This window comes from Ovis aries, chromosome 16, assembly GCF_016772045.2.
Source record: "Ovis aries strain OAR_USU_Benz2616 breed Rambouillet chromosome 16, ARS-UI_Ramb_v3.0, whole genome shotgun sequence".
Classification (NCBI taxonomy): domain Eukaryota; kingdom Metazoa; phylum Chordata; class Mammalia; order Artiodactyla; family Bovidae; genus Ovis; species Ovis aries.
Window position 1 is genome coordinate 67,969,973 of NC_056069.1, and position 27,069 is coordinate 67,997,041.

At 44.5% G+C, this 27,069-nt stretch overlaps 1 protein-coding gene across 1 annotated transcript in view; it reads right to left on the reverse strand.

The window, feature by feature from the left end:
* The window catches only part of ADAMTS16 (ADAM metallopeptidase with thrombospondin type 1 motif 16), a 183,599-nt gene that overhangs the window by 79,585 nt on the left and 76,945 nt on the right, over nucleotides 1-27,069 (reverse strand). The window contains exons 9-13 of the mRNA XM_042233642.1: nucleotides 25,882-26,019; nucleotides 20,362-20,515; nucleotides 9,724-9,819; nucleotides 2,659-2,807; nucleotides 1,149-1,321 (exon numbers count right to left, since the gene is read on the reverse strand). Coding sequence (XP_042089576.1) covers nucleotides 1,149-1,321; nucleotides 2,659-2,807; nucleotides 9,724-9,819; nucleotides 20,362-20,515; nucleotides 25,882-26,019 — 710 coding nt within the window. The remainder of the gene's footprint in view (nucleotides 1-1,148; nucleotides 1,322-2,658; nucleotides 2,808-9,723; nucleotides 9,820-20,361; nucleotides 20,516-25,881; nucleotides 26,020-27,069) is intronic.

Sequence of the window (27,069 nt, forward strand, 5' to 3'; positions counted from 1 at the left end):
CTAATACGAACTTTTGTATAAATTTTTTTTCCTTTGTTCTCTTCTCAGTAAAGAAGGCAAGAATTGAGAATAAATATTAAAGAAGGGAACAGTTGATAATAAATATTTTTCTGCCTTAGGAGTTTCCATTGGCCCAATGTTCATATACAAATATGTTCTTTACTGTGCAGGATAAGAGAACCGACTGAATAATGCTAAGAATCAAATTTAATATGTGTTTCCATGATCAATGAACGTATTTACTGAAGACTAGGAAAACCAGAAACAGTACACAGATTTTTTGACCCTGATCTCAACGTTCTTTCTCCTTTATTCTCCTGCTTCCTTGTTTCTCACTGGCTTAATTTTTGCTGAGTTTGGAAGTAATAACCCAACAAAAATGCCTTTGTGTAAAACTGCTTCAATTTTCCTTCCAGAATTTACTGATTTCATAAACCTCTCACCATGATAACATTATATACACTGAGATAGTTAAAGTAAGTGCCAGGTGAGATAAGGCCCGACTTATGTATTCCCCAAGTATTTCCTGATAATATTCTCAATTTCGAAGAACACGATGATTAGGTGTTCTTTGAATTTATTCTCAAATTATACTACTTGACTTACTGAGTTCAAGTTATTATAATGATAAGAATAACGCATATTTCTCTCCATCTGGAGAGTAAAATCTTACATACAGTACAAATAAGCTTTTTGGTTTCTAAGTTATAGATCTAATTTTTCCAAATACAGTGTAGTATCTGATTTTCCAAAAGATATGGATATTTTTCTTTCATTTTTCAGCAATGCTAATCATTCAACGGGCGATACACTCATCGCCATATCACCATCAGCTACTGTGATTTGTAATTTTAAAAGAATTGATTCATTATCAATAAATCATGGACTTTGAGTGTTTCATCACCTCTTTAAGGATTCCACAGCACTTTGCACAGACTCACTATCTAGCTTGCCGTTTTTCTGAGCACACAGCTGGTCAGCTTTCAGTAAGATGCCTCGGGGCAGGTGGAACAGCCCTAACAACCAGAACAGAAGCTGTGACTGGCCTCACAGTGTCCGGTCTACCTGGACCCACTCTACAGACTCTGCAGTTCTTTAAAGGGTGAGGAAGCCGAGGCTGCTGCCAGAAAGCAGGATTTGAGATTTACCTTCCACGTGGGTGTACGGCTTCCACTTGTAGAACCATCCTCGGAACCGTTTGCCGTTGAACTCGGCGCACTGCTGGGCGCGAAAGTCGACGCTGTTGTGGGCACATGTGTGACTGTTGCAAAGCTTCAGAGTTCGCGTGGAGCCCACGCAAAACTTGCCTCCATGCGATGGTCTGGAATGTATAGTTCATGGTTAGCAACTTGCCTTGGAACAGCTACTCACCCCTCCCTTGAATTGGGCTTGTCAGGGAGAGGGAGCAGGTAATGTTAAGGTAGTTACTGTCACCAGTCAAGGAAAGTGCCCTTCTAAGAAGCCCCTTGCACTTGTTACATTCTTACAATATGGGTAGTGTTTTCCTTTTTTATTGGGTGTATCATTTGCAATATTGATACAATAGGTTAGAACTTGGAAAACGAGTGGCTTGTATTTGCTCATCTCCCTGTAGGAGGCAGGTGGGCACCTCTGCTTTCTGAATTCTAAAAAGCAGAGCATGACTAAGGAAGGGCAGTGGTGAAAAGCGGAAATGAGCCTGAAATTCAACTGCTTCACTCTCCAGATGGCAGCTTCCTTGTGACAAGGCCAGGACATCAGATGGGGACAGAAAGAGCAGTTATCCTCCACTGGCTGCAAGGGACAGTAAACACCCCCCTTCACCCCTAGAATTCATGCAGACACCCCAGAAGGGGAGCATCCTGCTGAAGCAGGAGACCAGCTGGGTCTCATGCATTACAGACAGGACTGACATAAATCATCTTACTTAGTGTCAATGTAAGTTAAACAAATAAAGGTGCACGATGACAACTGAACACCCTTTCATTCCACTGCACTGCGGTCTGCTTCTAACACCCTTGTCTCCTACACAAGACACAATGAAGCCACACACCGTGGAGGTCAATATATTTGATGAAAAACCAAGGCGTTGCTTCTCTCACTTGAAAAAATTGTTCTTACTGATTCTCCCTCATTTGTGTTCTCTGCACTTTTCTTATGACTTATTTCCGTATTTTAGGCAGAACCTTGGTATTTCATGTAAACGTGATTACAATCAAGTTCCTGAATATTGTTGTCGGTCTGTTACTTCGGGGCCTTCCCTGGTGGCTCAGTGGTAAAGAATCTGCCTGTTAATGCAGGAGAGTTGGGTTCAACTCCTGGGTTGGGAAGATCCCCTTAAGAAGGAAATGGCAACCCACTCTGGTACTTTTCCCCGGGAAGTTCCATGGAGAGAGGAGCCTGGTAGGTCCATGGGGCCGCAAGGGGTTATACAGGACTGAGAAGCGGAGCATCCGTGCACTGTTACTTTTGTTGCGGTCAAACAGTTACCTTGAATCACATCACAGAGACATCACTATACAGTACATGCCTGAGTGAAAGGGCTTTCTGCCTTGGAATTCTTTCGCGGCAATACGGGAAGTACAGAGTTATTTTCCCCGAGCTTCCTTCCACACTCTGTTTGGGAAGTTTGTCACAGAGAGGTGGCTTGCTGGGGAGGAGGGCGGTCTGAGCGCTCACCTGGGGTTTGTGCAGAGCCTGTCCCTGTGTGACACCCCTCCTCCGCAGGTCCTGGAGCAAGGCGACCACGGAGACCAGTCTGACCAGTGACCGTGAGTGGGCTTGGGGCCTTCGTCCCCGTATTTCACACACTGCCCTCCGCGGCACCACTGAAAATTTAAACGAAAGCAAGAACAGTGATCCGACTGTGGGTGGAGACTGGCTTCATCACTACCGCAGTGCTCAGCCCCGGAAGCTTGGCAGTACAAGCGGACATCAGTCTCCCTGCCCTCAGGAGCCCATATGGAAATACATTAAAAATGCCTTTTTAAATTGAAGTGTAACTGCTCTACAATGTTCTGTTGCTTTCTGCTGTACCGCAGTGTGAAGCAGCCACATGTATACATGTGTCTCCTCCTTCCTGCGCCTCCTTCCCAGACCCTGCCCCCATCCCAGCCCTCTGCTCAGCACGGAGCACCGCGCTGAGCTCCCTGGGTTACACAGCAGCTCCCACTAGCTGTCTATTTCACACACGGTAGTGTATACATGTCAATGCTACTTTCCTTTTTTTCTTTCCAAAGTTAGCCTTGTTTTGCAAATCCGCATGAAGGGAAGATACAGAGAAGACTAGTTTTCAGGCATCTGTCTGAGCTGCTGGAATCTCACACGTGCAGTCAGGTTTTGTTGCAGGAACACATAGTCCGATTGTTCACCTCTCAGGTGTGCGAACTCCAACCTTCCCTAGCAACAACACGCTCTTCATCTCTTGCCGTCAGAACAGATTGACTGTCGGACGGAAAAGTCCAGCTGGAGGGTCTGTGTGTCTCAACACCTTGTCATTTCCGTCCGGTGCTTCATGCTTTTGCTCCGAAGCACCTGGGCTGGGAGCCTGGAGGCTTTAAGTGATGCCTGTCAGAGGTCACACAGCCTTCCCAGGACATGAAACCACCCACACAGGGCTCCACTTGTCCCAGGGAGGCCGGGGATGCTATCAGCCCCCCCTTCCTCCAGAGAAGAGCCCACTGACGTTATTCTGCTAAAGTCCCCGTGGTTTCTTCACTTGCACCGCGTGCAAAAGCTACACAAGATAGAGGGTTGCGTTCAGTGGCCTTGGTTTCCTCACTGGTGGGCTCGTGCACTGGGCACAGTCGGCATTCTGATGGCAAACACGGTGTAGGAGACTAGAAAATAATAGTTTTAGGAAGGCAAAAACAATCTACCAATACTGATATGGTCGCTGAAAACAGCCTATGATTCCTTCTAGTACCTGGTGTCTACTGGATACATTCGACCTGAGATGCAGAAAGCGCTGGGTTTTTAAAGTCACTTGGATAATTCCTCTGTCAAGTCATGGTTAAGCCAATACCTTGACTTAAAGCCTAAATGGGACTTGTTTAGGTTAAATTATTTCATTTTTCTTGGGATGCTTATAAATTACTTTAATAAAATTTGGTCTAGTTTTATTTTAAAATGACATAAAGGGTTTACATGACATAAGGATTTGTTTTTAAAATGACATAAAGAATCAGAGATCAAATTGCCAACATCCATTGGATCATAGATAAAGCAAGAGAATTCCAGAAAGACATCTACTTCTGCTTAATTGACTATGCTAAAGCCTTTGACTGTGTGGATCACAACAAACTGTGGACAGTTCTTCAAGAGATGGGAATACCAGACCACCTTACCTGCCTCCTGAGAAAGCTGTATGCAGGTCAAGAAGCAACAGTTAGAAACAGACATGGAACTACAGACTGGTTCCAAATTGGGAAAGGAGTTCATCAAGGCTGTGAATTGTCACCCTGCTTATTTAACTTATATGCAGTGTACATCATGTGAAATGCCAGGCTGGATGAAGCACAAACTTGAATTAAGATTGCTGGGAGAAATATCAATAACTTCAGATATGCAGATAACACCACCCTTATGGCAGAAAATGAAGAACTAAAGAACCTCTTGATGAAGGTGAAAGAGGAGAGTGAAAAAGCTGGCTTAAAACTCAACATTCAAAAAATGAAGATCATGGCATCCGGTCCCATCACTTCATGCCAAATAGATGGGGAAACAATGGAGACAGTAACAGACTCTATTTTCTTGGGCTCCAAAATCACTGCAGATGGTGACTGCAGCCATGAAATTAAAAGACGCTTACTCCTTGGAAGAAAAGCTATGGAAAACCTAGACAATGTATTAAAAAGCAGAGACGTTAGTTTTCCAACCAAGGTCCATAGAATCAAAACTATGATTTTTCCCATAGTCAGATATGGATGTGAGTGTTGAACCATAAAGAAGGCTGAGCATTGAAGAATTGATGCTTTTGAACTGTGGTGTTAGAGAAGACTCTTGAGAGTTCCTTGGACTGCAAGGAGATCAAATCAGTCCTGAAGGAGATCAGTCCTGAATAGTCACTGGAAGACTGATGCTGAAGCTGAATCTCCAATCCTTTGGCCACATGATGCGATGAGCCAACTCATTAGAAAAGACCCTCATTAGAAAAGACTGAAGGCAGGAGGGGAAGGGACAACAGAGGATGAGATGGTTGGACAGCATCACTAACTGAATGAACATGAGTTTAAGCAAGCTCCGGGAGATGGTGAAGGGCAGGGAAGCCTGGTGTGCTGCAGTCCAGGGGTCACAAAGAGTCGGACAAGACTGAGCAACTGAACAACAGCAAAGGGTTTATGTAATGTTTTTCTGAGACTTGGAATTTATTCTTTTATTTTTTGACATAAGCAAACAATGTAGCTTAATCGCTCCTTTTTTTCATAAATGACCCCATGTTATCTTTTTCCATTCTCTTTTCTTCACTTAACTCTATATTCTGTAGTCCATTCCGCAGAAGAAGGTAGACACATCCCTCACTTCTTTGTTGCAGCAACAGAACATTGCAGTAAGTGTATTTCCAATCCGTGTCCTTCTGATGAACACTTGCATCATTTCCAGTCTTTTGCTTTGATAATCATTGCTTCAATAATTGCACTGCAAAAAACCAGCTTTTTTTTTTTTTTTTTTGCTGTTTTTGTCAGAGTGTCCTTTTGTAAAATTGAAGTGCCGTTGATTCACAACGCTCTGCTAGTTTCAGGTGTATCGCAAGGTGATTCAGTTAGACTTACACAAATATGTATTTTTTCCGATTCTTTTCCCTTGTAGGTTATTATACAACATGTAGTTTCCCGTGCTGTAAAGTAGGTCCTCGCTGCCTACTTGCTGTACAGTGATGCGCCTCTGTTGAGCCCACGCTCCTACCGTATTCCTCTTTGGTTACCATACGTTGTTTCCTCTCTCTGTGAGTCTATTTCTGTTTCGTGTATAAATTCATTTGCGTCCTTTTTTAGACTCCACAAATAGGTGGTATCATATGATATTTGTCTTTCTCTGCCTGGCTGTCTTCACTTAGTATGATAATGTCTAGGTCCATCCATGTTGCTGCAAATGCCACTGTTTCACTCCTTTTGCGGCTGAGTAATATCCCATTGCATACACGCACCACATCTTCTTTATCCATTCATCTGTCGATGGACACTCAGTTGCTCTCATGTCTTGGCTACTGTAAATAGTGCTGTTATGAACATACGGGTGCATGTATCTTTTCCAATTATCATTCTCTCTGGATATACGACCAAGATTATCCTTAAGGGACTATCCTTAAAAATTATTTTTAAAAAGCTATTTTTTGTGAATTTGAGGAGAAGCCACTACATCTTCTCCAAGAAAGCTGCATGTAGACACACAAATATAAACACGCACACATACAATTTTGAGCATAATTTCTCACAGGTTGCAGACCCGTGCAGCTGGTGCGTGAGGTGCTCAGCGTAAGATCCTTATGTTAAGCAGACACACAAAATGTCCAAAGAAGCACTGGTTATATTTCTAAGAACCATCCCATTTGGTCACAGTTTTATGTTTTCTCGATGACTTGAAAGGAGGCTTTCTCTTGGGCAGTGTGAGGTCACCGTGAAGCACACATCCTGTTGTGATGCTGACCACGGAATCCACAGTCACTCTGAAACCCAGTACAGACAGGGAAGCAGCATAATGAGCCACGAAAACTGATGCCATGCAGGGGAGAACGAGCCCCACATATCGGCTCAGCTAGGTGCGTGGCCTGGGCACTGACTCGGGGGCCCTGAGCCTGCCCGTCCTCCTCTGAGCATCAGGCATGATGGACACCACCAGACTGAGTTGTTCCAGGACCCAAGGTAATGAGCCAGTCCCTGTACCAAACGTAATCGCAAAGTGAGCGCTGGTTAACTTTTACATCAGGGATCACTGAAGAACCAGAATCTGCTCTGGCGTGCACCCAGGCTGTGGACCTCACCCCCTTGCTACGGATTTCTCGTGGCGCAAGCACAGGGAACCCAGTGTCTTTTTCCTGGAAGAGTTCTTGGGTCTATAGTGGGGGCTACCGTAGGTTTACCCTCTGGATGCTTGTGGGGATTCAATGCATATAACGCTCTAAGGACAGCTCTTGTCACTAAAAGATGTACTGGCCACTGGTCAGGTGTGCCTGCTTGCATGTCCACCCAGAGCCTCATTGTTGTAGCGGGTGGAGGGGAACAGGCTCCCACTCAGGAGAGAGATGTACAGAAGCTGAAGAGCTACTGTCACTTATCTCGAACATACCCACTGCTCTGGAATACCCCAGAGTACGGGGACTCTGACCTTCGGTAATGCTCACTGCTCAGCCAGTACACCTCACGGACACCTGTGGGCCAGTGATGCACAAGGACACACAACTAACATCAGAGAAGCTTTTACAGGCGCCTCTGATGCTTGTCCCATCCTGGCCACTGGGCACCCACGAGATTCTAGGCAGAACACTTAATGCCGCGCAATTTGTAAGGGTCTATTCTGGCTTAATATGCTCTAATTATTTTCAATTTGAAGGAAAGAGCTCTATTTGGAAACATAATGAAAAGAAATACCAGTGAAAATCAGCAACAGAGGATGAGATGGTTGGATGCCATCACTGACTCAATGGACATCAGTTTAAGCAAACTCCAGGAGATAGTGAAGGATAGGGGAGGCTGGTGCGTACTGCAGTCCCTGGGGTCCCAAAGAGTCAGACACAACTTAGAAACTGAACAACAACAATTGTGCTTTCAAGGTAAACAGAATGTAATGATAATATACTGGTGGCACCAGAGTTATTACATCATCCCAGAAAAGTAGTAGATTTTAAAGAAAGCAGGCTGCCTGGAGAGCCAAGCCATACTGGTGTGCACCATCACCAGGGCAACAGTGGGAAGGCTACCAATCTTTCAAGAAATCAGCATAACTTTGAAAACTTTGCAAGCAACTATGTGCGGGGAGTCATGATCACCTGCAGCTTAAAGCTCAGGTAATCGCCTGGTTAGAGCGTCAGTCGCTCAGTGGTGTCCAACTCCTTGGGACCCCATGGACTGTACCCCACCAAGCTCCTCCTCATGGCATTCTCCAGGCAAGAACACTGGAGCGGGTAGCCATTTCCTTCTCCGGGGGATCTTCCCGACCCAGGGGTACAACCCGGGTCTCCCGCATCAGGGACAGATTCTTTACCATCTAAGCCGCCAGGGAAGCCCAAGTTCCCTGGTACCCTGTGACAACTGGTATTTCTACATTGCAGTACCTCAGCAAACACATTTCCTCTTTTGAGATACTGTTGTTCAGTATAAGTTGTTGTCGTGTCTGACTCTTTGCAGCTCCGTGGACTGCGGCATTCCAGGCTTCCCTGTCTCTCACCCTCTCCCTGAGTTTGCTCAAGGTCATGTCCACCAGATGCCATCCAGCCATTTTATCCGCTGTCACTCTCTTCTCCTTCAGCCTCTTGAGAAACTAAAAGCGTTCTTATTAGACTCTTTTGCTATGGATTAGTTTACTGCTCTCTATATCGCTAGACAGATTTAAATATCAATCCCACCCTTGGAAAGTCTGAAAATAAAGCATATTAACACGTGTAGGATGAATGGTTCTTAGGTGCTATTCCTAGGCAAATTTACCTCATTTCTCTTCATTTTCTCAGTCAGCATTGCAATAATTTAACCCGAAAGCATGTTAGCATTGCTTCTTAATACTGTAAATCCTTTCTTTCTGTACTCAGTTCAGCTCAGTTCAGTCACTCAGTCGTGTCCGACTCTTTGTGACCCCATGAATCGCAGCACACCAGGCCTCCCTGTCCATCACCAGCTCCTGGAGTTCACTCAGACTCACGTCCATCAACTTGGTGATGCCATCCAGCCATCTCATCCTCGGTTGTCTCCTTCTCCTCCTGCCCCAATCCCTCCCTGCATCAGAGTCTTTTCCAATGAGTCAACTACTCACATTTAAATATGTTTATAGTGTAACAAAGTTTACTTCAGACTTTAAATGTACTAGATCAATAATATGCAGACATAGGTTTCCCTGTACTTGTTAGCATCACTAAAAAGTTCAGGTACATGGAAGAACAAATGGTTACGGTGACGATTCGGTTCTGACATATTTCTATCTTTTTCGGTAGCCTTTTATAGTCTGAAAAATACAGTCGCGCAGCTTAAATAAAAAGAATTAAAATATTACTCTTGAGCATAAAGAGAATTTAATTTTCAGTTTTAATGACAGAATTGTCATTGTCTCCCAGTCACTAATGAACTTGCCGTCTTATGAACGTTCTCTTTTCCCCAGGACAGCATCTTATTTTCCCAGGAGCAGTAGTCAAAAGGCTCTGTTCCACAGTCTTCAATGGATGCTCTGAGGCTTTATCAGAACTACTGAACACTACTAGTTCTTTGTATGATTATAAGGTAGCCGAGAGTTTAACATTTCCCCTCATTAAACAGAATCAGCCATCACTTGTTGCCTGACATCAGTGTCTAGTAACTGCAGGTATCTCATCAATGCATCACCAGAAAAGTGAGAAGGGGAGTCAGTCCTCTTCATAGAATTAATATAAATTAAGCAATCTTTCAACATAGTATCAGTTCAGTTCAGTCGCTCAGTTGTACCAGATAGGAACATAAAGATCAGGAAGACAGGCTCAGAAATACAAAGACAAAAGGAGGCAGGATGCATGGCTGACAGGCTGACATCTGAATATGACGTCTGTACCTAAGGTGAGCTTCTTACCATGTCATGCCCACAAGTAGTGCCTTCTGCAGCTGGCATGAATTTAGTCTCACATTTCCTTCCTATCCGGTGGCACCACAGGGCTTTACAGATATCCTAAAATGGAAAGAAGGTCATTAGTATTAGAAATGGTCCACACAGCTGTCATAAAATGTTGTCATTGTTCAGTTGTTAAGTCATGTGTGACTCTTTTGCCACCCTATGGACTGTAGCCTGCCAGGCTCCTGAGTCCATGGAATCTTCCAGGCAAGAACACTAGAGTGAGTTGTCATTTCCTCTTTCAGGGGATCTTCCTAACCCACAGGTCAAATCTGCATCTCTTGCTTTGGTAAGTGGGTTCTTTACCACTGAGATACCTGGAAAGCCCAGCATCATTGAAAAGTTTAAGGGCCAAAAACTGATATGAATTAAAAGCTAATGTCTACTCAGGAGTAGGTACACAGGGTAGACTAATGACCTAGAAGTCTCACGTTCTAGACATGGTCCAACGTCATTCTATCCCTGAAGCTCTATTTATTTATATTAGCAGTAGCAGCATTCATCATACATTTAACAAAATTATACTTCCTAAGTTAAAAATAAAATATGCTTAATCCAGACATTGAAGACAAGTACAAATAATTAAAAATTAAGAAATTAAAAACTAACAACATATAACATTTTATAATTCACTCTTGCTCCTACCTTTCACTAACCTCTGCAACTCTGAATCCTCATTTCCATGTCAAAGATGACTATGAAACTTGCTGACGTGTCCATTTCTCTAGGCAGTCATCCATCCATTCATTTACCCACCCGTCCACTGACCCCAAATCTTTGATGAAAGTCTAGAATGTGCCAGGTATCTAGCGAGGCATGGGGTTCCATAAGCAATATGACCAGACCTACTCTCTCAAAAATGATCTTAGAGGGAGTAGATCAGGTATAAATCACCATTGGTGCACATAGGAAGAGGTTCCCCTGCTACAAGGGAAAGAACATGGTGCAGGGTTGGCTTGCCATTAGAAAAGAGCTTCGCCTGAAGGACCCAGGAAAGGGGTGGGAGAAGATGGACAGATGAGTCAACTCTTCAGATCAAGGCTGGCGCTTCCCAAAGAGAAGGAATGAAGGGTTCATGCAAAGAAAGATGAGAAAGAACAATGGCACGTGCAGAGGCAGGAAGCCCCACACGGCTGATTCGTGAGCAAAATAAAACAAGATCTGAGGTTTAATCACAATAAAAAGCCTCTCCAACTATAAGAAATTATTTATGCCTTTAGACCCAAAGGAACATCTTACTGAAGGGTAGACCGTGGGGGTCATGAAATGATGGGACCGTCAGGAAAGCTGGTGGGGGCTGCAGTGCACATAATGAAAACATTTCTTAAATGATCTGTACAACTGTTTTGAATACTTGAACCAGTGCTGCACTATTTCCCAAGACATTTAATATCTGCATCTATGGTGAAATGGTCTGGACCTAACAGAAGCAGAAGATATTAAGAAGAGGTGGCAAGAATACACAGAAGAACTGTACAAAAAAGAGCTTCACGACCTGGATAATCACGATGGTGTGATCACTCACCTAGAGCCAGACATCCTGGAATGTGAAGTCAAGTGGGCCTTAGAAAGCATCATTATGAACAAAGCTAGTGGAGGTGATGGAATTCCAATTGAGCTGTTTCAAATCCTGAAAGATGATGCTGTGAAAGTGCTGCACTCAATATGCCAGCAAATTTGGAAAACTCGGCAGTGGCCACAGGACTGGAAAAGGTCAGTTTTCATTCTAATCCCAAAGAAAGGCAATGCCAAAGAATGTTCAAACTACCGCAGAATTGCACTCATCTCACATGCTAGTAAAGTAATGCTCAAAATTCTCCAAGCCAGGCTTCAACAACATGTGAACCATGAACTTCCTGATGTTCAAGCTGGTTTTAGAAAAGGCAGAGGAACCAGAGATCAAATTGCCAACATCCGCTGGATCATGGGAAAAGCAAGAGAGTTCCAGAAAAACATCTATTTCTGCTTTATTCACTATGCCAAAGCCTTTGACTGTGTGGATCACAATCAACTGTGGAAAATTCTGAAAGAGATGGGAATACCAGACCACCTGACCTGCCTCTTGAGAAATCTGTATGTAGGTCAGGAAGCAACAGTTAGAACTGGACATGGAACAACAGACTGGTTCCAAGTAGGAAAAGGAGTACATCAAGGCTGTAGATTGTCACCCTGCTTATTTAACTTATATGCAGAGTACATCATGAGAAACGCTGGACTGGAAGAAACACAAGCTGGAATCAAGATTGCTGGGAGAAATATCAGTAACCTCAGATATGCAGATGACACCACCCTTATGGCAGAAAGTGAAGAGGAACTAAAAAGCCTCTTGATGAAAGTGAAAGAGGAGAATGAAAAAGTTGGCTTAAAGCTCAACATTCAGAAAACGAAGATCATGGCATCTGGTCCCATCACTTCATGGGAAACAAATGGGGAAACAGTGGAAACTGTCAGACTTTATTTTTGGGGGCTCCAAAATCACTGCAGATGGTGACTGCAGCCATGAAATTAAAAGATGCTTACTCCTTGGAAGAAAAGTTATGACCAACCTAGATAGTATATTCAAAAGCAGAGACATTACTTTGCTGACTAAGGTCCGTCTAGTCAAGGCTATGGTTTTTCCTGTGGTCATGTATGGAGGTGAGAATTGGACTGTGAAGAAAGCTGAGCACCGAAGAATTGATGCGTTTGAACTGTGGTGTTGGAGAAGACTCTTGAGAGTCCCTTGGACTGCAAGGAGATCCAACCAGTCCATTCTGAAGGAGATCAGCCCTGGGATTTCTTTGGAAGGAATGATGCTGAAGCTGAAACTCCAGTACTTTGGCCACCTCATGTAAAGAGCTGACTCATTGGAAAAGACTCTGATGCTGGGAGGGATTGGGGGCAGGAGGAGAAGGGGACGGCAGAGGATGAGATGGCTGGATGGCATCACTGACTCGATGGACGCAAGTCTGAGTGAATTCCGGGAGATGGTGATGGACAGGGAGGCCTGGCGTGCTGCGATTCATGGGGTCGCAAAGAGTCGGACACGACTGAGCGACTGAACTGAACTGAACTGACGGCGCTTCCTGTTATAAAGAAAATGCAACGCAGCGAAACTTCCACATGGGTCTGTCTGAAAGATGGTGCTTCCCGCCGCCTGTGCCTCTGCTTCCTGTTTCAGTTGCGGTTTCACGGCATCTTTGCCTCTACTTCCTGCTTCAACGATGCTGGAGATGAGCTCACAGGAGGCTTTCTGCGTTGTGAGTGAGTGATTGAAAGATTTCCCTTTAAGCAATTCAGATGGATTTTACCTTCACAAAACTTAATTCTGAAATCTCCACAAATTTAGTCATTATATATTTAGCAGTTAAAGTAGTTAAAGAACCCCCCCCTCAGCCCCACCCCCACCCCCACCCCGCCTGTGTCTCAAGACAGATTTTCAGAACATGGAATTTTAAGAAGTTTTGGTGCTTTAATTTGGGTATCAATTCATTGCTTTTATTTTGAGTTGTTCATAGTAACCTCCTATGGTTACATCACGGTACTGTTAAGTTGTATTTTCACTGGAGCCTGGCAGAATCATGAAGTGGTACTGGGGCAAACGTGTCATGCCTGGTGGGCAGTGTTGTGCCTGGTTCTCATGACATTAATTAGCATGCTGTGTTAATTAGCATGGGGTCTCTGTTCGTGACCGGAATGGGGTGTTTAGAGATCAGAGCCATAAGAAGACCTAAAGGCATCCGTCACATCATGGGCTGGGTGTCTGTAAGTCTCCAAAGAGACAACTAGGAAGAGCTCTGTTTGCACGGATGACATCGTGACAGAAAACCAGGATGCGAACGGAACTTCCTTAAGATCAGGACTCGTGGGCCCAGGGTCAAGGTCGGCGTGGAAATATGACAAGGCACACACAGATCGCAGACAGTGGTGCAGGGGAGGGGTACCTGCCCTGGGGTGACCTACTGATTCCGGCGGCTGGGCAAGCGCAAGCAAAGGGAAGGACATACAGACGGATTAAGTGCATGATAGCGGAATGGTTAGCTCCTATGGCTGGGTTAGCAGGAGACGAACATAGAGGCCCAGGGGAGGGTTTGGGCTTCTGAGAAGGTATCTGGTGTGAATTGGGCAGGACAGATTGGGCAGGCAGAACCCGGGTATCGTCCTTGTATGTAGCTGCCCATCAACTTGTCCCAGGGGCCACATGAAGTGTCTGAGGTCCTGTGCCCGCCTCAGGGCTTGGCACCCGACAGGCACCAAACTCATGCCGGTGTCCTTTCTCGATTCTGATCCTGAGGAGATGTGAGCTCACTTCCAGTTCCCAGCCTGGTTCATGGCTGTGGCTGGAGGGAGCCAATGCTGCTAATTCCTGGGGCGGTTTCAGAGATGATGGAAGAGGGTAAAATAAATGGGGCTTTAAAATGTTAAATTATTTTTATGTTTTTGTTATCGATACCTGGAACAGTGCTTAGCACCTGGCTGGCTTTCAATAAATGCTTTCTGAGTGAGTCAAACATCTGTTAGTTTGTTTCTGTGGAAACGTTGGACAGAGTGAGCAGAAACTTCTTTAGTGTAAAATGATCATAATGGTGATCAGTGAATTGTGATCATGGAAACATCTAAGATGATTTAGGAGGGTAACCTTATGATATGAAAATGCTACACTGAGACTACTGCTAAAAGCATTTTCATAGTCTTCTTACATGACAGTTTTGGGAAACATTCTGCAGAATATAGACATATAGATGGAAGATACTAATGAAAGTGACTGTTTTTAAGTTTTTTAAGTGAGAAGCTCCCATGTAGAGGAGGCTGGTGGCCGTCAGCACACCACTAAATCACATGATGTGTCTCTTCTTCAGCCTGTGCCCAGTTTATGCCATCTGTGTATTTCAGCCCCATACTTCAAACTGCTCAGTCCCCAATTCTAGGCCCCCAGGTAGAAATACATCAAGAGTTACAAGAGCCTTGAAATATATAATTCACGTTATTGTGTTCTAACATGTCAGAAAGTATTCGAGGCTTCGGTGTCTTTATGTGAACGCTGGCCACTCAATAACAATGTGACATTCTATCCTGGAAACAAGTAGAAACCCTAGCATCTCAAATGATGTTTATTTTGTTATCTAAACAACTCAAATCCAGTTATTCCCTCTTGGTTTTATCATATTTTGACTTTACTGCTAACTTCTGCATTAAGTCCAAGGGTGGTATTAAACTAGCAATATGATCATTATATTCTTAATAAAACTTTAGGGTCCTCTTGGAACAAAGATACTATTAAATCATGGTTCCAGGGATAGGGATGTGGAATGCAGTAAATGCTGGAGGGGGTGGGGCAGGCCCGGTGGCGGGGGGCGTCCCAATTTGCCAACAGTGCCCAGGACACTAAGGCGGTCAGATTTCCAGTTCTCACATGCTGCACCTCGGATTGTCAGTTCAGGACACCAAGCAATGTTGATGAAGCAGATAGGAACTTAACAAAGACACAGTGTTCAAAATAACTAAAAATGGTATAGATGATCCTGTTGGCAAAGCAGAGATAGAAAGAACAAACGAATGGGCACTGAAGGGGGAAGGGGAGCTGGCTGAACTGGGAGACTGGGACCGACACGTATACATTACTGATGCTGCGTGAGTACAGTTCCACTTTCATAAAATAGGCAACTAATGAGAACCTGTAAGACTCTGATGCTGGGAGAGACTGGGGGCAGGAGGAGAAGGGGGCGACAGAGGAGGAGATGGCTGGATGGCATCACCGACTCGATGGACATGAGTTTGGGTGAACTCCGGGAGTTGGTGATGGACAGGGAGGCCTGGCGTGCTGCGATTCATGGGGTCGCAAAGAGTCGGACACAACTGAGCGACTGAACTGAACTGAACTGAACTGAATGAGAACCTACTGTATAGCACAGAGAACTCTACCTAATGCTCTGTGTTGACTTAACTGGGAGGGAAATTAAAAAAAGAGGAGACATGTGAACATAGAGCTGATTCACTTTGCTGTACACAAAAGTACACATCACTATAAAGCAACTGTTGTTGTTCAGTTGCCCAGTCGTGTCTGACTCTTTGTGACCCCACGGACTGCAGCACGCCAGGCCTCTCTGTCCCTCAACATCTCCCCAGGTTTCATCCTTAAGTGGGTCTTAAGTGCCAAGGGTTAGCTTAGGCACTGGGTAGTTTTTCTGTTATTTATTATTTTATATTCTCCCATCAGAAAAGTTCAAGATCTTTACATTTCAACTTAATCAAATAGACTCATAAGATTTCAGCAGGCGGTCGTTTGAAAAATTAAATTTTATGATTGAGAATTTCCTGAGATGCTTCAATTCATGTGGAATATATAGAATCTAATTGTCACTCTGTATCTAAAGTTGAGATTCTTTATATTAGAAGCTTTGGGCACGTGAGCAGAATTTAACTTCTAAAAGGAAAACTATGTCAATTTTATTTGCATTAAAAAATAATTTCACATCATAGGGAAAGATGTTCCAATACTGACTTTGATGGATTGTTTTTTTCAAAAGGTATCTTCTCAATTGTTTATGGTGAAGTAACTGGTACTAGGCTTACTTTTCTACATTTAAAAGCTATAAAACTGGCTAATCATTTCAGACTCTTGCAACAAGCAACACAGTACATAGCTCTCAAGAGAAGAGAAATTCATCAGGTGAGTGCCACCTCTGCCCAGCTCCCTGCCTGGGTACATTTTGCCCACCATGGCACAGAAATGCGGATCCTATGCAGACAACAGTGGTCTCGCCGAACTGAGAGTGCAGAGACCCAAGTCCGGGCTGCAGAAGTAACCAGAATTTGTGGGATGATGGCCAGAAAGGAAAAAAACTAAACTGAATAGGGAGCCCTGAAGATTCCCTGCAGGTCCTTATCTAAGGGGTGAATGGCTGATACACAGGATGAGACTCCAAGTGGCCTGGCAGAGCACAGCATCTTTGAGCTGAAAGCTGATAAGGGCTGGAAGACTGCGGATACACAGTGCTGGGAAAAAGCAGTGTTCTGGCCCACTCAAAGTGTGAAGAAATACAGTGAGCATCTGGGCATCCTGTGGGAAGCCCAAAGTCCACGTCTTATGAGTAAGAACCACAAGGTGTCTAATAGGTAGAGTACAGGCTGTGCCTTAGAGCTAAGGAAAACCCCGAATAGATGAGCCCTAAGGAAGAACAATGGTGGCTCAGATGGTAAAGAATCTGCCTGCAATATGGGAGACTCAGGTTTAATTTCTGGGTCTGGAAGATCCTCTGGAGAAGGAAATTGCTACCTACTCCAGCATTCTTGCCTGGAATCCCATGGACAGAGGAGCCTGGAGGGCTACAGTCTATGGGGTCACAGTCAGGTATGACTGAGTGACTAAACAAAAAAATGGAATAATAAAACAAAGGCTTGGGGGATCAAAAGAATTCACCTACTATAACAATGTAATATGAATATACTTAACATAAAATAACAATATATCACAATATATAATTGCAACGCAAGTGATATGTTATAATATATTCAAAAAATGGACCTAAGTGAACAAATGGGATATTCTCTAGAGAAATACAGACCATAAAAAAGAACCAAATGGTGATTCTAGTATGAAACTTAAACCAAATGCAAAGTTTGATGAATTGTCTAAATAAACGATCAGGAATGTTAGCAGAAAGATGCAAATGATGACAAACTCTTATTAGAAACAGCTGAGTCCAGACGAAAATGGAACTATATCTTTAAAGGGTCTAAAGGGAGAAAAAGGAACAAAGAATGAACTGTTTAGAATTTTATATTCACAAAAAACTGTTCTTCAGAACTGAGGGTAAATTAATGACGCTTTTCAGATAAAGAAAACCCGAGATTCTTTACGGCCACAGGTTTCTCCTACAGAAACGCTGAAGGAAGTTCTTCAGGCCGCAAGGGAATGACATAGTGTGAAACTGACCTGTAAGGAGAAGCATGAATAATAAATGGCCAATGTGTGGGTTAGCATAAAAGGTGCCTCTATGTCATTTAAAAATAGTGAATTATTCTAAAACAAAAATTGTAACAGTGTGCCATGTGGCTCATAGCTTGCAAAAGAAATAAAATACATCATGATGATAGGACCAAGTGTGAAAGAAGCCCCCATGGACCCATTTGTTGTAAGGATCCCGCATTTTGTATAAAGTGACCTGATGCTAATCCTACACAGGTTGCAAGTTACAGATGCAGCTTTAGAGCAACCACTAAAAGTACCAGAAAAAGACAGCTGAAAAGCGAACTGGTTCAAAAAATAGAATTTTTGCAAAGAGATTTAATTCAAAAGAAAACGGACACAAAAAAGGAATGAGAACAGGAAACAAACAGCAAAATGGGAGATTTAAATCCACTGTGTCAATGATTGTCGTGCTTATCGCTTGGTCGTGCTCGACTCATTGCGACCCCGTGGACTATAACCTGCCAGGCTCCTCTGTCTGTGGGGATTCTTCAGGCAAGAATACTGGAGTGGGTTGCCATGCCCTCTTCCAGGGGATCTTCCCAACCCAGGGATCAAACTCAGGTCTCCTGCGTTGCAGGGGGATTCTTTACCATCTGAGCCACCAGGGAAGCCCCATGTCAATAATTACATTAAACATATATAGATTAAACATTCCAGTGAAAGGCTAGAAACTGTTCAACTGGATACAAAAGCAATATCAAGCTAAAGGATGCTACAAGAGACACATGTTACATAAAACACGGAGAAGAGGGCAGGTGAAGAATGGGGAGAGTGTTCTTAAATGAGCTGATGTGGCTGTATCAGCATGAGATAAAGCAGGATTCAAGCAAAGTGACAGTATCAAAAGTAAAATAAAGTTATCGTACATTAATGAAAGGATCAGGAAGACAAAAGTCCAAAACTTGTATATACCTAAAAACCTAGCTTCAAAATACACAAAGCAAAAACTAATAGAACCGATGGGAAAAACAGAAAAATATATCATCTTTGTTAAAGATTTTAACACTCATCTCTGAAATCATTACATACCAAGTAACAAATATTGCAGAGGCTACAGAAGCTGTAAATAATATTATTAAACAAACTAACAGAATCTCTTACCAAGCAAGGACCAAGAGAGGACCTCAGTTTGATAAAAGGTTACCAGGTAAAAGTTGAATTGTAAATCTAAAACAAATGCATTTCCCTGAGTGTAAGTATTTCTTCAGTAATAGAAAGATGTCTGGAAAAGGAAATGGCAATACACTCCAGTATTCTTGCCTGGGAAATCCCATGGACAGAGGAGCCTGGCGGGCTACAGTCCATGGTGTCACAAAAGAGTTGGACATGACTTAGTGACTTAACAATAACAAGAATAGAAAGAAATGCTGCATTTAACTCACTCCTTGTATTTTCCAAGCAGCACTAGTTTACCACGGATGATAGCCCACAGTCTCAGCAAAACAGTGTGGAAACCAGGAGTATGCTGTAGAACACTCTACCTTTGAAAGAAAATGTCAGATGTGGACTCCTTTTCCTTCGCAAACAGAAGAGTAACAGAAAAAATTCTCAGGGATCTTACATATTCCTCCACCAGGGAATGCTGTGTTGACGCTAGCTGATTTACTATTCTGGTTCCAAGCTGAGATTACCCAGCTGAGGAGATAAACATCCAGTTCTGGCAGACAGTTGTAACTGACTCTGCGGGGAGACCTACTTGAGTTTAGAAGAAAGAAGATGATCATGTTGGATTTAAATTGGGCATATTCCCAGCATGTTCTGAAATGTTGGAGATTCCTGGAGGACTATATATTTTTGTCCACTTTCCTTTTGGTTTTATTGTAAACTAGGATAAAAGAAAACTCTTGTGACCCCATGGACTGTAGCCCGTCAAGCCCCTCTGTCTGTGGGATTTCCCAGGCAAGAATAATGGACTGGGTTGCTATTTCCTTCTCCAGGGGATCTTCCTGACCCAGGGATCGACCCCAGGTCTCCTGCATTGGCAGGTGGATTCTTTATGGACTGAGCCACCAGGGAAGCCCCCAAAACAACTACTTTCATTCCATTTATTGGTGGCTTTGAGAGCAGTTTAGTAGAGCGAGTTATGAAATCTTCATGTTCCCTTGTCTAGCAAGACCACGTGTCTCTGTGTTATATGGGGAATCTATGTGAGAAAACCACTCTGCTGGTGTCCCTGGGGTCAGTGGACTACTATGAAAGGCTTCTCTAGAAATACTTCATTTTAGGAATTTAATGATAAGAAGTCCCAGATAGGCCTTATGGTAAATTCTGTCTCTGTCCGAGGAAGGTGGGGGCGCAGGGGCAGTGAGCACTGTTCCTTAAACACCATTTGAAAAGAATGCAATGTATTAATTTGCCAGCTTCCACCAACCAAGAGCTCTCACTGAACTCCCGCATGATAAATCCGAAGGAACTGACCCAAGAGGCCAAGTCAGTACTCGGGAGAAAGCTGATACCTACCGCAGCATCCACGGCGGTCTTCTTTGCCAGTAAAACATGGGTTTCCTGTTATACAGGGCCAGCCCTAACACACAGGATTTGACATTTGGTAGGTACCCAATAAACACAGCATACATCAACGTCAGCTTCACCGAATAAAACGGTTTTATGCAGCATTGCGCACTGAACACTTGCCAACACTCGCTTGCCTTTTTGAAATCCAGCATGCAGAGCTTGGCTTTCTCTCCAAACTGCCACTTGCACTGCGTGTTTGCGTCGTATAACTCTCCGGGCAGCTTCTCGGGATACCTGTACTCCTTCACGGGCTTTGGCCGGTCGGCAAGGCAGGTAGCCTGGGCGGTGCTGGAACACAGAGGAGCTGCTGGTGAGGCCAGGAGTTACCAAAGGTGTACACGCAATCAGGCCTTTTGTTTCCCCTCATGGAAATCTACAACATGTCTTGTGCAAAGAAGAAGGGACACTTTTTTTTTTTTTCCCCTGATGTCGAAATAAAACATTTATCTTAATCGTATTCAATATAGGGGCCATGCGTTCATCATCTATGTCACCTTTTCCGAGGAGGCCATTTGCCATTCACGGGATCTCTCACTTAGCATGGGGAAGGTGGGAAGAAATGGTACAACCAGATGCTCGAGGCGAGAAGCTCCTATAACAGACACCGTCTAAAGTACACTCCTTGCCAGGAACAATAAAAAGATGAAATGAGCGTTGTTAACAGCAGAAATGTGATCAACTCGTTTCAAAGGCTGTGATTTTTTCCTTCCTCCCTTTCCTGCACAATAGCCTCCAGCTTCCACATGGAACATGTGTCGTGATTTCCATCAGAAATGCTCTATATGGAGGCTGACTTCTGACTAGATTCCCAGGCCTAGAAGAAGCTCATTCTCTCCTTCAGTTCACTAGCAGATGGTTAACTACCAATTAGGGATGTCTTCCTCCACCAACAGGGCATTCTCTTCCCTACAGAGACATGCTTCGGGATAATTTTGCATTGGGAGGGAGGAGGACAAGCAAGCGTTTGCAAATAGCAACTAAATTTTGCTTATAAATTTCCATAAGCAAACGTTAGCAGCAAAGAAACAAAAATAAAACACTTCTGTAATCACAACAAATTCCACAGCAGTAGGTCACCTTAGGCATCTCCCAACTTTTCTTTGTGGGGTTGTTCACCTTGAGGGGAATCTTTACCTCACCCTACTCACCCCAAAATAACAATCTGTTCTCTCTTTCTGTTTTTCTTTTCAACATGCCACACATTCGTGAAATCATACCATGTCTGTCTTTCTCTGACTCTTTTCACACGTTCCATAATGCCCTCAAAACTCATCTACGTTGTCACACATGATGGAACTTCCCTCTTTCTCCGGGCTGAACGATATTCCACTGTGTGCGTGGGTAGATACAGACACAGTCATATGAGCTTCCCAGGTGGCGCCGGTGGTAAAGAATCCGCCTGCCAGTGCTGAGACTCGGGAGACTTGTGTTCTATCCCTGGGGTGGGAAGATCCCTTGGAGGAGGAAATGATGACCCAGCCCAGTATTCTTGCCTGGAGAATCCCATGGACAGAGGAGCCTGGCGGGCTAAAGTCCATGAGGTCGCAAAGAGTCAGACACCGCGTAGCGACTAAACACACGCGCACACACACACACACCAGTGCATACACACATATAAACATCACATATACCTTCTATGTACCAAATCCTCTTTACGCTTCCCCCCCGAAGGACGCTCAGGCTGCCTCCATGACTTGGCCATCGTGATGTGCCCTCCGTGGGAGTTACACTGAAGTGTGTGCGCGTGTGTGCCAGGTCGCTTCAGTCACGTCCCACTCTGTGACCCTATGGACTGTAGCCCCCCAGGCTGTACAATGTTATTGAGCTTATAATTTGGTACATATATATATTATATATGTGGTCAAGCACAGCAAAAAAATAACATTAATGAAGAATATTAGGCCAAGCAAGAAGTTCTATAAGAAAATCTCAAAGTCCTTTTCCCCGCTATGACTCATGAACCATAACAGGTTAAAGACCTCCAGGGATTTTTTTTTTTTTTTAACCTTCACCACCTCTTCTTCCAAGAGAGGACACGGGCCATCAGAAAAGGCTACCTACTTGCCATGGTCAAGGTCTCCCAGGCTTACACGGGAAAGTCCAGGTTGGCACATGAACTGATTCCCTGGCGGATCTACGGGAAAGTGCTTGTCCTGCCGTCTCACAAAAACTACACTTAGCCGTGACTCGAGGGCTTGTTTTTCTTAAGATCAACATTAAACAGAAGGGCAAGATATAAACTGAAGTGTCTTGTTTCTCTTATGCCCCCAAACAGACTCTTTCAGGCCAAATCAAATTTTCTCATCCACAGGGTGGTCTGGGGCACGCCAGGGCATCTGTGCCCCTTTAAACTCCTGCTTCCCCGCAATGACCTTTCTCATGTATGAATGTGGATTATGTTATGAGAGGGCTTCCCTCGTGGCTCAGACAGTAAAGACTCTGCCTGCAACGCAGGAGACCTGGGTTTGATCCCTGGGTCAGGAAGGTCCCCTGGAGAAGGCAGCGGCACTCCACTCCAGCATTCTTGCCTGGAGGATCCCATGGACAGAGGAGCCTGGCGGGCTACAGTCCCTGGGGTCGCAGAGTTGGACACGACTGAACAAATGTTTCAGTTCAGTTCAGTTTCGTGATGAGAGGGGAGGCGATGTTCTCTGATCAGCAGTTCATGATTCAAACTTTCAAGCAGCAAATTGAAGATGAGCCCATGTTGCCATTAAGTTTAAAATAATGAGCTAAAATTTCCCTAAGTCCTAGGCCTCCCAGATACAGACATGAGTAAATGTGATGAAGTCTGTCTGTCTGTCTGCAGGAAGTGACATATGTCTTTACTCATGAGTCTGAGGAATTTACTGTAAACACTTACCTACTAAGTATAGAGAAAAGTTGTGCTGACAACTTCAGACCAATTGAGTTCCCTTATTATATATAATTTTTCTGTATACCCAATGCTAAACTGCTAATAAAAGAAAGCAGATTCATCTTTGAAAAGTTGGTCACTTGTCCTTACTCATTGTCGGGATCACATCCAAACTGCTGACTAACTGGTGGTGAATATAACAGTGTTTTGATTACTTAAAAGTTAGGGAGTCAGAAAACATGTAAAAGAAGATGGATTCAGGGTCATTCAGCCAACGAAAAATCAGGGTTGAAACACTGTGGGCACATTCAGTTCACAAACAGACACCTCAAGTACTAAGAATCTGAAGAGTGAATTTGACAATGAGAGGCTTTCTTGGAAAACTTGATCTTCCAAGAAAACACATTTCTGAGCATGAAAAAAAATCTTGCATTTTTATTATTATGTGGTGCAAAGAAATTAGTAAACTCCCTGAAAGCAACTGTTTATTACTGCATGGCTAGAGAAGAGTTTTACTAATCGGCACAAAAATCAATAAGCGTACTGCAGCATGCATTTAACCTTCCAGTATCACTGAACAAAACAGCTTTGGGCTCCAGACTCTTATCAGTCATTCCCAGGGTCACATTTTGATTTGACGATTGCACCCATGATTAATGTCATGGAGAGAATTATTCTCTCAGACTAGGACTGCTCTCTTTCCATGAGTTCTATATTTCTTGGCAGTTAAAAACCCAAACCCTTTCATGAAGCTGATTTTCCCTGCAAGCCCACACTTTGCGTCCCTGATGCCTGCACTTTTCAGGTTTTCAGAGCACATTTCAAAAATTTTATAATGTTTACATATCTTCATCAAGACCAGTAAGATGAAAAAGAATTAAATTTTTAAGGATATAAAATTTATACAAAGGATTTGAGATATAAAAACATTAAAAAATTTCCTTGTCAATACACTTCTTTGTTAGAGAAAGCAGAATCCTTCACACACACACACACACAGACACACACACACACCCCTAAAAATTTGAGCAGCTACATGAAGCAGCTAAAAACAGTGCTGACAATCCCCAACCTGGCTCCAAGAGAACACTGTACAGGGAAAAGCAAATGTTGAAAGGACCCATTGTGTGGTGTCAGTTGAAGAAGAGTGTGAATGCTGCCCTTCTGGGAACAGAAATTTTAAAAAGCGATCAAGTGTATATCCCTAGAGTACAGGTTTATATTACAGGATATAGATTTGTTATTCTTGTTGTTTAGTCACTTAGTCCTGTACGACTCTTTTAGAACCCCATGGATTGAAGCCCACTAGACTCCTCTGTCCATGGGATTCTCCAGGCAAGAGTACTGGAGCAGGTTGCCGTGCCTGCTTCCAGGGGATCTTCCTAACCCAGGGATCGAACCCATGTCTCCTGAGTTGGCAGGCAGGTTCTTTACCACTGAGCCACCAGAGAGGCCCAGGATACAGATATCATCCACAAAATTCTCACCCTTCCAGGGTGGCACAGGATATGGAAAGCAGCCACCATTCCTTCAGGTGGTAAAATGTACCATCTTGGCTGAGGTCTCAGGGTAAGGCTGTGAGGGAGGACCACAGCTGCAGGCTGGCGGTCAGGATGCAACTCAGAAGGCATGCTATGAGGTCTGGAGAAGCGCTGGAAAAGGCAGAAGGAAAGGGAAACGGGCCACTGGCTTGCTATCACAGGTGGGCATGGGAAGCTGCCCATCGGATGATAAGCAACGCACTGGGAGCACAGCCAAGAGGAAAACACCCGTGACCCTGCCCAAATGGTGGTCAGGGAACAAGACGAATTAATTTGTGCAACAGGAAAAAAGAAAATCAAACCAGATTTCCTGCATTGTGGGCAGATTCTTCACCAGCTGAGTTACCCCGGAGGCCCTTATAAATGTATGTAGCTATATAAATCTGCAATTGTGTTTACATACACATATATACAGTTTTTATATTTCTAAAGAATTCTGTGCTAGGAAAACTTTGCTTACCTTGAAATACTTGTGTTGGTTTCTAGAAACACCTTAGCCTAATTTTAAGCTTCAACATCACAGCCAAAGGCTGTCCTTTACAATCTATATGAGATAAATTGCTTCAGTCGTGTCCCACTCTTTGTGACGCTATGGACTGTAGCCCACCAAGCTCCTTTGTTCATGGGAGTCTCCAGGCAGGAATACCGGAGTGGGCTGCCACGCCCTCCTCCAGGGGCTCTTCCCCACCCGGGGATGGAACCTGCATCTCTTATGTCCCCTCCACTGGCGGGCAGGTTCTTCACCACTGGTGCCACGTGGGAAGCCCATATATTTGTATGTTTCCCCTGGTCTTCCTTCATTTCTTTTCTCTCTCTGACTTCCAAGTCTACTAATTTTTTTCTTGCGATAATCTGCTATAAATTCTTAAGGTAAGGTGGTTTCATGGGTTAAGTTTTTTCCCCAAGAACATATAATTGAAATAAGAGCGATGATTCTCACGCTCTCCTTGACGAAGCTCAGACATGTGAGTGTGTTTAAAGAGACTTAAGTAGCCACTTCCCTCCCATTTCCAGCCAGCATGCAAGTATTTTGAAAATAAGGAAGCATGCTCTTTGCATCTCCTTTACAATGGGGGACCCCAACCCCCGGACCACAGATGGCTCATGCGCCAAGGCCCCTTAGGAACCTGGCTACACAGTAAGGAGGGGAGCGGCCGGTACCCCTGAGTCTGGGGACTGCTCCGACGGGACTCGGCGGACCCAGCCGTGAGCGTCCAAGGCACCAGGAGACACGCAGCCAGCCGCGGGGCTCGTACCTTAAAAACCTGTGCAGGTACTGGCGGCTGCAGGGGGACCAGTAGAAGACCCCGTTGCGTCCTGCCAACGTGGGGGACATTATGTGGCCTTCCGACTTCTTGCACACGTTGCCCTCTCCGTCGTGGACCATGCCGAAGCTGCGGGAGAGAGACGGGTCTGTTAGAGCCAAGAACAAGGTCAGCGATCGCACGCGCCCAAACCAACACAGGTCAGCCCTGCGAAGACCCCTCCTCCTGTGTGCCAGGCAGGCCGGCAAGGGGAAACCAAAGCGGGGAAAACATCCACGTGGTCATGGACCCTTCCGGGAGAAACTACCATTCGTGCAGCTATTGAAGGTGCCCACCATCTAAACAGAGCCCACGGCCAGGTATCTGGGAAGGGCAGACGTTTCAGTTATAAAAAAGCATTTCCAGTGCGGGGTGTGGGCGTGCGTGCTCGCTCACTCAGCCATGTCTGACTCTTCAGACTCCATGGATGGTGATCCGCCAGGCTCCTCTGTCCATGGGATTTCCTGGAGTGGGATCCCCTTCTCTGGGGATCTTTCCAACCCAGGGATTGAACCCAGGTCCCCTGCATTGCAGGAAGGTGTTTTGCAGATGGTCAAAACCCAAAATGCCAACAGTGCATCCTTACGGTCACTTGAGAAAGCTGCAGCCTTGAGCTTATAAGAATCCCACTGACAGCTGCTGCCTATGCCCATTAAATCAGCTGCTGCTTCTTAACTTCCTAAAGCTAGTCCAGTAGGATTGCCTCAGGTTGCCATCTTCATCCACCTCAGAAGAGCACAACTTGCTGCATTAGGAAGGAAGCCTGGGGACTTGGGAGCTCCGTGACCTTGAAGACGTCCCATCAGGGCAGATACACTCTTGGAGAGTCAAGCCATTTTTGGCCTTTAGTGTCTGGTACCCACTCACTCAGGCTTCCCTGGCAGCGCAGCTGGTAAGGAATCTGCCTGCAGTAAGGAGACCCCAGTTTGATTCCTGGGTCGGGAAGATTCCCTGGAGGAGAGCATGGCAACCCATTCCAGTATTCTTGCCTGGAGAATCCCCACGGACAGAGGAGTGCGGTGGGCTACAGTCCATGGCGTCACAGAGTTGGACGCAACTGAGCGACTTAGCACAGAGCCCACCCAGTCACTGCATGGAGTCCCAGAGAGCAGTTCTGAATGAGCGGGATACAGAAAGAAG